We start from the raw sequence: 11,217 nt of genomic DNA, 5'->3' as shown, positions 1-11,217 counted from the left end.
TTTTGAAGCCAATATGATAACCTTATCCCACCAACGCTGTGGACGTCTAGCTTTTGAATCCAATTAAAATCAAATCACTCATACTGATTCTCTGGAAAAGAGCAGAACAGACTTAGAACAGAGTTTATTAAACATTGTCATATGAACAGCAGAACAGTGCATTTACAGCAAAAATAACACATAGCAATCAACACAAACAAAAGCAAAGCAACCCCGGGGTGTAGAGCCTTAAAGCACAAACACAAACACATCCAATATTTAGGGACAGTGATCCCCCCTCCTATCGTTTGGTATTCTTTCTTCCTTTTTTATTTCTCTTCATCTTCTTTTTGACACTCTTCCACATCCTGATAACAGAGAGATCAAGCAAACTCAGTATAAACCCACCAAGATAAAGTGGTGGGTTTACATTATCTGCAACACATTATGCAGATAATATTTTGTAGTTTTTCTCTGTCAATTTTTGCAAATTTCTCAAAGCAGAATCATCATAACACTTATTATGCAGTTCTGACAAGCAGTTAGGGCATTTTTATGACACAGACCTGTGCACAGGACACCCCAACAATTAAAACAACAACAACCTTTTCACATTCGCCAAAACATGAATAGTAAGTCAGTCACTTCAATTCTGGGATGAATGAATGTAAATTTTTCACCACCCTATAAAGACAGAGTGATTGAAATATGACTAATATCTAATAATATAATATCTAATATCTAGTAGCAACTCAAAGCTAGCAACTTGTGCTTTTTTTGGTCCAGAGTCTCACACAATTAGTTTATAAACATTGTTCTGTTATTTTTATTGATTGTATTTTTATTTTCATTTAAATTTTCACTTTAAATAAAGAAAGCCCCAGAATACACACACATTATTCACACACAAAGCCTCACATCATCAGCTTTTATTATTATTGTACTGTAGCATATGTCTGATCAAAAACTGTGAAGGTTCTCAGTCATCCAGGTCATCTTCTTTCCAAGCTTCTTAGAATTTGATCAAAAACATGCTAATTGTGAATATGATTTCAAGCCACAGTAAGACAAAATTGAAAAAAAATGAGACTACACAAATTCATTTGGCATTACAGTTCAGTAATTTCACTAACTCGTGCTTAACTAAAATTCAGTCAAAATAAAACAAGACTGCATCAAACTCAGAGTTATGTTCACTGTATGAAATTATCAGTAATTTATATCACTTAATTTAGTTTCTATAAATAAAAGCTGTTTTGCTGAATCTCCTCCTCTTTTACTTCTGCTCCTCTGTGTCTTTATAAGCTTCAGTATCTCTTCTCTTCTCACTACAGCACCTCTCATCTTTCAGCTGGACAGTTTCACCACCTAATATCATCATGTTGGGAACCCTCTGTGCTCTCATCACTGCTCTAACGTGTAAGATTTTCTTCTCATTTATATAACAGTTTGTATATTTTGAGGTAAATCTTTCACTCATTTATTTCTGTGTTTCCTGGCAGATGGTGATGCAGTGATAGTTTTGACCCAGACACCTGCTGTCCACACAGTTTCTCCAGGTCAAGAAGTTGTTCTCAACTGCAACATAGAGAGATATGACAGGAATTATATTAACTGGTATAAGCAAGTTCCTGGAGGGGTTCCTTAGTATGTTCTAAGATTTCTTCATTCTAGCAGCTCACTCAGCTTTGGAACAGGATTCTCCTCAGACAGATTCAACTCTAAATCCTCATCAAATATTGATTACCAGTTCATTATCAAGCGAACAGAGACAGGAGACTCTGCAGTGTATTACTGTCAGACGTGGGATGACTCTGCTTCCGCACCCGTATCACAGTGATTCAGGCTGTGACAAAAACCTCCTCATTATTACTTCTGCTTCTGCTTTCCCTTACAGATTATAGATTCATCAAGAAAATTCTAAAGAAAACGTATGGTGTTATTTTTGTGCCACTATTCTGAGCGCACGTAAATAAAAACGCACCACCTTCAGATAATGTGTTTTTAAATACTGGATTGCTAGTTTTTCCTTCTTAAGTTAAAAGTATCAAAAGGAAAACAATGAAACACATTCACACATTATCAGATAAATCAAAATTCAATTTCTCTCAATCAATTTGGTGCAATTCTCACAGCAGAAAGGTCATTCTGACCAGTCGACATGCTTTGCTCAAAACAGTTAGGGCATTTTTCATAACTCACACTCAACCGTGCAAAAGACAATGTAACTATTTTATATTTGTCAAAACATGAATAGACTGTCAGTCACCTCATCTCTGTGATAAATGATCATTTCCCCAGCCTGAAGACCAATTCATTAAAATATTTAGTTTTTTGTTTAGTTTTGAGATAGAATAGAATAAACCTTTATTATCCCACAAATGAGAAATGAGGTTTAAATATTTCTGTAAGGAATAGGAACACCTTTTTAGACAGCGCATCTTGAAACTAGAGAATTTACACTCGTTCCATTGGCAGATCTTTTCACTTGTTCCAAGCTTTTGTTCTCTTCCTGCCCAGCATGCACCTGCAGGTCTTAGTTCTCAGGTCTCATTCATAACCTCATGAGAAATGTTGAAATACAGAGAGCTGAAGCTGAAATTTTGCACTTAATATCACTTGTTGAGGAACTTTGTGTTAGGGTACCTGGGTCATCGACCAGGAGTTTTGAGTTTTGCATTACTATTGAGCTTTGATTTTGATTTTGTTTATCATTTCTAGTCTTTTGGTTTCTTTGTTGGAGTTCTCTGCCTCATGGTTTATGTCTCTGTGTTCCATAGTTGCTCTGTCTCCCCTGTCAGCTGTATCCCCTTGTCAAGTCCACTTGTCTGTGTTATGTTTCCTGTTTTACTTTGAAAGTCCATGTCGCATGTTAATGTATCTGGTTTTGCTTCCCTTGTCTTGTTAGCCCTGATTTGTCCCAGCTGTGTTTCCCTCCTGTCTCCCATTCCCTGATGGCTCCATCTCTGTATTAAGCCCTGTGTTTTCTTTGGTCTGTGTCGCAATCTCCATTCTCCCATGCTGTCCGTCCACCTGCCCGCTGGCCAGCCCAGCTTAGCTAGCCTTCAGTTTTTGTAATAATAATATTAATGGATTGGATTTATATAGTGCTTTTCAAGGCACCCAAAGCGCTTTACAATGCCACTATTCATTCACTCTCGCATTCACACACTGGTGGAGGCAAGCTACGGTTGTAGCCACAGCTGCCCTGGGGCAGACTGACAGAAGCGAGGCTGCCATATTGCGCCATCGGCCCCTCTGGCCAACACCAGTAGGCGGTAGGGTAAAGTGTCTTGCCCAAGGACACAGCGACCAGGACAGAGAGCCCAGGGATCGAACCGGCGAACCGGCCTGCACACAGCCTAAACATGACACTTTGAAATATAATTTAAAATAGCCAAATTTAAATATAACCAATCAGAATTTTTTTTATTTATTACTTTTTATTTAGCAAGTTTTAATTTTGATTAAACTGTTTGTTCGTAACAATGAAGGAGATAGCATCTCCGTCAGCTATCATGATGCAACTGCTGTGACAAATTTTGAGATAATTATATAATTTTTATTTTGCTGCTGAATCTTAATAGTTTATCACAGGGTGGGAATTTCAAGCTGCAAACTGTTTCTGTTTTTAAAAAACTGTTTTTATACATCACATTTTAAACAGGCCCATCTTACTTACAGATATTTAGTTGTTTAATTAGATGATTCCACTGTTGTGCAAAGTTTGACATGTGAGAGAATAACTTACTGTGAAAATGATTTTCTACAGAGCTAAAGCTGAAATTGTAAACTTTATGTTGCTTCAGAATATGCTAATCTAATTATAGTTTTTAAATACAATACAAGTTAAAAGTATAAAATATCACCAACCATGGAAAAAGAATGGCTATTAACCATTCCAAAATAATTAAAAAAAAACCTATATATACAAGACATATTATTATTGTTATTAATATTAATAACACAGGCAAGCGGAAAAAAGAAAACTCCAAAGCTCCTCCTCCTGTTAGTTGTATTAAATAGTTCCTCCACCATCGTCTCTGAGGAAGTCCTCAGTTTGTGCTGTATTTTTATCATGGCTATAGTTCTCCAACCTATGGCTCTGGGTTCTCCTCTTCAAAATTCACATCCACTCATCAGTCAACAACAGATTATCGTTTGATCATCAACAATGTGGAGGAGGGAGACTCTGCAGTCTATTACTGTCAGACATGGGACGGCTCTGCTAGCAGTGGGGTATCACAGTGATTCACACTGTGACAAAAACCTCCTCACTGATACTTCTGCTTTTTGATGCTCTTTCACATGCTGAAAAAAAGACACATCCGAGAAACACACTGAAATCCCACCACCTTCAAATAATGTGTTATTTGTTTTGTTTTGTTTTTTTAATTAATTTTAATATTCATCATTGAAAATATGAATAAAGCAAGCAGAGGAATATAGAGATATTATTCAGCCAAAACATGTCAGAAGAGGACTAATACTGTATATAACTAAAAGTTATCTATAAGTAATAGAAATTTAGTATGCACCAGTCTCAGCTCTTAAATAGTGATGACTATACATCAGGCAGAAATAAATATAAGACGAGAAGAAAACGTGTGATGTGTGAGGATAAGGGCATTTGCATTTAAACTACAACTGTTCTGAATTTGTTGAGACTTGTTCTACCTCATGTTCTTAAAAACGTTACTGTTTATTCTTTTCACATAAGTCCTGCTCACATTTCAGCTAGAAAGAGATTGGTGTTAACACCTAAAACTGTCAATAATCAGTTATATAATATTTATTCCCATAACAACAATATTTTCATGAGCAATATGTCATGACAGCCATAAGTGTGTCGGTTGAACATGAGCCAGAAACATTTAATTGATGTTATTTGCATTATAAATGATTTTTTATTCTATGAATGAAAATCATTTTGTTGAATCTCCTCCTCCTTTGGTTTGCCTCTCCTCTGTGTCTTTAAGTGTCAGTATCGCTTCACTTCTCACTACAATCTCACTCACATCTCAGCTGAACAGTAAAGATCATTTACACCTCACACTGACAGCATGCTGTGGATCCTGTGCACTCTCATCACTGCTCTAACATGTAAGATCTTCTGTTTTAGGGTGTATATTTTTGGAGGTAAACTTTTCATTCATGTTTTTGTGTGTGTTTCCTGGCAGATGTTGATGCAGTGATCGTGTTGACCCAAACACCTGCTGTCCACACAGTTTCTCCAGGTCAAGAAGTTGTTCTCAACTGCAACATAGAGAGATATGATAGGAATTATGTTAGATGGTATAAACATGTTCCTGGAGAGGCTCCTCGGTATGTTCTAAGATTTCGTCATTCTAGCAGCTCACTTGAATTTGGAACAGGATTCACCTCAGACAGATTCAACTCTAAATCCTCATCAAACATTGATTACCAGTTCATTATCAAGCGAGCAGAGACAGGAGACTCTGCAGTGTATTACTGTCAGACATATGATGACTCTGCTTCTGCGTACGTATCACAGTGATTCAGGCTGTGACAAAAACCTCCTCAGTATTACTTCTGCTTTTAGAAAGACTTTCATATGCAGATAATATATATATCTAGTGAACTATCTTTAGACTGTGTTTTTAAACACTGGAATGTTGTTGGTGTTTTTTTTATTCATTTTAACCTTGATTATTAAAAGTATAAAAAGAAAAGCACTGAAAAATACATCTCATTTACTAACATTGGCCCAAATTATAATATGTAAAAACACATAAACCAAACTATCCAACATACGGTGTTTTATGTTTTTGCAAGTTATTTTTAAATAATAAAGATTTTATAGACTATACTCTCAGCTCTTTCATGGTTATAATTGTTTAATTGTTACATTCCAGCTGCAGTAAATGTGGCAGTAACCATATTCTATCTGTCAGACAGAACAAATCAATAGAAATATACACTGGATTCATCAAAAAAAAACACATTTTTAAATGGAGAAGCAAATTCTCATTTCATATAGAGATGTGTTTATGATGTTTGTCTTAATTGTCTTAATCTGATTTTGACATGGTTACTGCTGCGAGATCGATCAACTTTAGACCAGACAACAAACGACGGAGACTCCAGAAAAGTGCAATCAAACGATGAGTTTGATTGTCACAGGAGAACAACCAACCGTCAGCATACGGAATGTGTTGCTCTGACAAGAATACACTGGGTTCTGGTTTTATAGGGTAAAATATCACACCTACGTCAATACAGTTCAAAAATGCCTGGTGACAGACGGGCAAAAGTTCAACTCGTGCAAACAAGGGTACATCACGTACATATAACCTTACACCGACATATAACTTCTCCTTTCTACATTACTTTCCTTTTAAGGTAATAACTTCAGGTCTTAGCATCTCTGAGAGCTAATAATGGACCCTTGTCATTAATCACTAAGTAAAGTACTTTTGCAGCCAGTCTCAAACTGAAGTAGAAGCCAGTTAGGCCTTCCCTCAGACCTGCTACTTGATTAATATGTGTATTGTAAGCGTGCATGCAATTAACCTGCTATGTTCTCATCTCCCCTCAGCATGTATCATCTGGACACTCTCACCAGTGAAGCTTAAAACCTTCTAGAATGGAACGTCAACTCTAACCAAGCACATTTATGCATTGTGTATAAAATGAACTCAACCTGTAAAAATAGAAAGGTCAATGTGATGACAGACATATTCAATGCAATATAAACCCTGTAGGAAATATTACTGATAAATGATACTGTGAAACATGTTATTAATACATTCTTCATAAGGCAAACCACATGGTATCAACAAAAGAATCTCTGAATCCCAACCTTACATATATAAATGTTGATGTTTTTGCTTTTGAAACTGTAATAACAATTCTTTTTAACCTTTCTAGTTTGTTTCCCCTCATTTCTCTCATTAACAAGAAACTTGTGTTGCTGAAGTGTGCCAAGAACAAAGGTGCTGCTAAGAAAGATATCCATCTCTATCTGGGTGTTTATAATAGTTCAGACAGATTTAGTACCATATAATAAACCTTCATGTTAGACGTTTATAAGCCAGAAAGTAAATCTAGAAAATTGAAGACAAGAACACTAGAGATTTCATTCTGTTACCTTTTTTCAATAACATTATTTATGTAAGTCAGGTCTTTAAAATATGACCATGAACTAGTAACACTGAAGGTGTGATTTACTACACTAAGTGTAAATACAGTTGAGATTGAAATAACTCCATACATATAGATACAGAGAGACTTCACTAAAACATAATTAGGTCATGCATTATTATAATTACACATTAGTAAGCATTAGTAAGGTACTGGTAAAAATATTAGTCCTTTACCAGTCAAAAGTTTTAGAACACCCCAATTTTTCCAGGTATTTATTGCAATTTAAGTCACTCAACTCCAATGAATTGCTTGAAATGGTAGTGGTGAACTGCCAGAGGTTAAAAAAAAAAGGTAAGGTTACATCTTATGCCATCAGCTTGCCCTAGGTCACGGTTTCCTTCCACATATAGCTTTGCAAAAATTGCATAAAAAGCGCTTGCAGGAACAAAAACATAATATTCCAGAAACACGCTTTGCCAATCCGATCAGCTGTTCGTAACACTTCCTACATTGAAATAAGAACTATCGCATGTCCGCCATTACCTGCCAGAAACTGGAAGTGACATCATTTTTGCGGAAAATGTAGTTTTTTACTTGTAGGCCTTATAAGCATATACTGGTGTTTTTAAAAGTCATGTTTGACTTTGCCTCCTTTGTCACCGATTCTGTTCATAATTTTTATGGACAGGATTTCTAGGCGCAGCCAAGTGGCGGAGGGCTTTCACTTCGGTGGCCTTAGAATCTCATCTCTGCTTTTCATGGATGATGTGGTTCTGTTGGCTTCATCGGGTGAGGGCCTCCAGCTCGCACTGGAACAGTTCGCAGCCGAGTGTGAACCAGCGAGAATGAGGATCAGCACCTCCAAATCTGAGGCCATGGTTCTCAGCTGGAAAAGAATGGAGTGCCCACTCCGGGTCGGGGATGAGTTCCTGCCCCAAGTGGAGGAGTTCAAGTATCTCGGGGTCTTGTTCGCGAGTGATGGGAGAAGGGAGCCGGAGATCGACAGACGGATTGGTGCTGCAGCCACAGTGATGCAGTCACTGCACCGGTCCGTCGTGGTGAAGAGGGAGCTGAGTGTAAAAGCGAAGCTCTCAATTTACCGGTCAATCTACGTCCCTACCCTCACCTATGGCCACGAGCTGTGGGTAGTGACCGAAAGAACGAGATCGCGGATACAAGCGGCAGAAATGAGCTTCCTCCGAAGGGTGCCTGGCCTCACCCTTAGAAATAGGGTGAGAATTTCAGCCATCCGGGAGGGGCTCAGAGTAGAGCCGCTGTTCCTCCACATCGAAAGGAGCCAGCTGAGGTGGTTCGGGCATCTGACAAGGATGCCTCCTGGGTGCCTCCTGGGGTTGGTGTTCCGGGCATGTCCCACCGGGAGGAGGCTGGAGAGATTATTTCTCTCGGCTGGCCAGGGAACGCCTTGGTGTTCCCCCGGATAAGCTGGAGGAGGTGGCTGGGGAGAGGGAGGTTTGGGCTTCTCTGCTGCCCCCACGACCCGACCCCGGATAAAGCGGAAGAAGAGGGATGGATGGATGTTTAACTTCATGCTTTTCTGAATAGTTTCTGGGATGCTTAGAACTCAAATTGCACTGCTGGAAATAGGTTATTTTGATGCATATGCTGTTTTCTTTGCAAATTTGCATTATAGAATTGTTTTTCGTTTTTTCTGCAGTATATAAAAATTGGTGTATCTCAAAAATAAAACTATGGGCTATAACAGTTGTGTTGATGTATAGCAACTTGAAATGCTCCCAAAAATGGCACTACAGCATGTAAAAATATAAAGTAAGCTCTGGCAGACTTGGTTCTATGGTAGGTCTTAAAGGGTTAAGGAATTTTTAATCATTAAAAAGTATATTGGAAAACATTATATCATTGTTGTGAAATATAAGCAGACTGATGAGGCGCATGATATGTTGACAGTGAAAGTTGGCCTAAACAGGATGTTTCAGTTCCTCTCCCCTCATCAGTGACAGTCAGGAGGTTTTTGTACAGCCATGTATACAAACTGAATCACTGTGGTATTCGGACAAGGCACCAAGCTGATTGTGACAGGTAAGTGCTGTTTAAATTGATCCTGAAACATTAGAAGATTTCCGGTAGTTTACTGAAAAGTTCTTAATTTAATATTTTTTATTGTTCATAATCCTTTTTTTATATATTTATAGTATCTGATGCAGAGCCAACTCGTATTTTATACGTTAGAAATGATTATGAGTTGTATTAAAATCAAGAAATGTTTTCAATCAATTTAAAAAAAATGTTGTTTACTGAAAAAGTGAAAGATTTTGTCATTCAATCTTGTTATTTTCAAAGCATTTTCATTTTTAAAGAATGCATAAGTCTATGTTGTCTTTTCTCATTAAGAGTTTTACCTAATTTAAACATTAATGTAAAGTACAAAATTTTAAAATATCTAGGTTTAAACCTGTCACCTTTGAAATTGAAAGGAATGACTTGCATTGTATAGCATATGATTGTTGACATATCCTCCAGAATTAAATTAAATTCTCTTTAATGTAAAATTAGGGCTTAATTTAGTTTTGTTTTATTTTTTGACAGTTTTTAAAACCAGTTGGAAATGTGTGATTACCTGTTTATTTATTTGTTTTTACAGAAAAACTGTTTATATTGTTTGATTTTTATGGGATTTATCTTTATTCTGTATTAAATCTTGTTGATTTCACCACTTCTACTTTTATTACTTCAGTTCTATTTTTCCTTAACATCTTTCATCTTTCATATATTTTCAGGCTCCAGCCTCTCTCCTCCTGTCCTGACAGTCTTCCCTCCGTCCAGTGCTGAGCTCCAGTCCGACACAGCTTCTCTGGTCTGTCTGTCCAGTCAGTCTGTGCCTTTTGCAGATGTGAGCTGGTTGGCTGCTGGGAGTCCAGTGAGCAGTGGGATCTCTACCAGCACTGCTGTTCAGAGACCAGACCAGACTTACCAAATCAGCAGCTCTCTGACCATCCAGACATCAGACTGGAACATGGATAAGATTTATACATGTAAAGTGTCTTTGGGCTCACAGACTTCAGAGAAAACCATCAAGAAGTCAGAATGTTCCACTGAATAGTCGAGGATCCGAATTTTAATGCATTTAAATTCAGCTTTTTCACTGTTTGTGCTGTTTGCTTATTGCAAAGCTGATATTTTAGAAATCAGAATAAAGCAAAAGGTTCACATCATTTGTTCATTTGCATTTTCATAAACAGATATTTGCAGTTGTTATGCATTAAATCAATAAAAGCATCGGTTTAAAAATCACTGTTTCCTTGTTCTAAAATAAAAAAAATTCTTTCACCGTTTCACTGAGGGGTACACACAGGAAAACGATCCATTTATAAGCACATCATTTTTTTAATGTTTTTCGTTATAAATAAAACATAAAGACATTCTGAAATGCATGCTGTGAGGCATTTGTACACTAGAGAGCATCACTTCATAATTTTACCTGAGTACAGAGAGAAAAAGTGTCACTGGTTTGAAATGTTGGTTCGAGAATTACAGATAAATCTTCACACTCAGTTAGTGATGCGTCAACTCTCAACTCCTCCCTCTCTTCCTGCCTTGTATGCACCTGCAGGTCTCAGAATTTTATTTATAACTACACATGCAAATTAAGATGTACCAGCTCTCTGTCAAATAAAATGGAAGCTGCTTACTGGAAATGTTTTATTACTAAAATTTGGTTATTCAGAAACAGTCAGCTGAATACTCTTTCATTGGTACAAACTTACATTTATGTATTGATTAAAAAGACTAAAGAAAGTCCATTGCTGTGCTTTTTCTTATCACTTTTTCTTCCTGACCTTTGTGCTGCTGTAACAAGTCAATCTCAGTGTAGTAATAATAAAGCCCATGTCTATTTATATCTGTCTGACTTAACTTATATAACCTGACCCACTGCCATTTGCAGGTTTGCTTTGGAAGTTTTTTGACTTTTGACATTTTTGTCATTATTATATGTATTTTTTCAGGACTTTTATGGTTTCTTTTTACTGTTGCATCTTATTGCTTTTCTCTATGTGGGCAATTCAAACACAAAGCTGTTTATTATTTCCTTTTCTTTTAAAAGTCACCATCAACTGTCTTTTAGACGTCACATTAATCCCTTTGGGGGTTTTG

At 37.0% G+C, this 11,217-nt stretch overlaps 1 protein-coding gene across 1 annotated transcript; it reads left to right on the top strand.

The window, feature by feature from the left end:
* Positions 1 to 4,984: 4,984 nt before the first annotated feature.
* Positions 4,985 to 10,353, top strand: LOC101477869 (immunoglobulin lambda-1 light chain). Its single transcript, XM_076883595.1, has 4 exons — positions 4,985 to 5,082; positions 5,160 to 5,489; positions 9,115 to 9,144; positions 9,843 to 10,353. Exons 1-4 carry the CDS (start codon positions 5,043 to 5,045, stop codon positions 10,163 to 10,165), a joined length of 723 nt encoding a protein of 240 aa, XP_076739710.1. The 5' UTR covers positions 4,985 to 5,042; the 3' UTR covers positions 10,166 to 10,353.
* Positions 10,354 to 11,217: the final 864 nt, after the last annotated feature.

The sequence above is a fragment of the Maylandia zebra genome, linkage group LG4 (assembly GCF_041146795.1).
Source record: "Maylandia zebra isolate NMK-2024a linkage group LG4, Mzebra_GT3a, whole genome shotgun sequence".
Classification (NCBI taxonomy): domain Eukaryota; kingdom Metazoa; phylum Chordata; class Actinopteri; order Cichliformes; family Cichlidae; genus Maylandia; species Maylandia zebra.
This window is presented reverse-complemented; position numbering and strand designations above follow the sequence as displayed.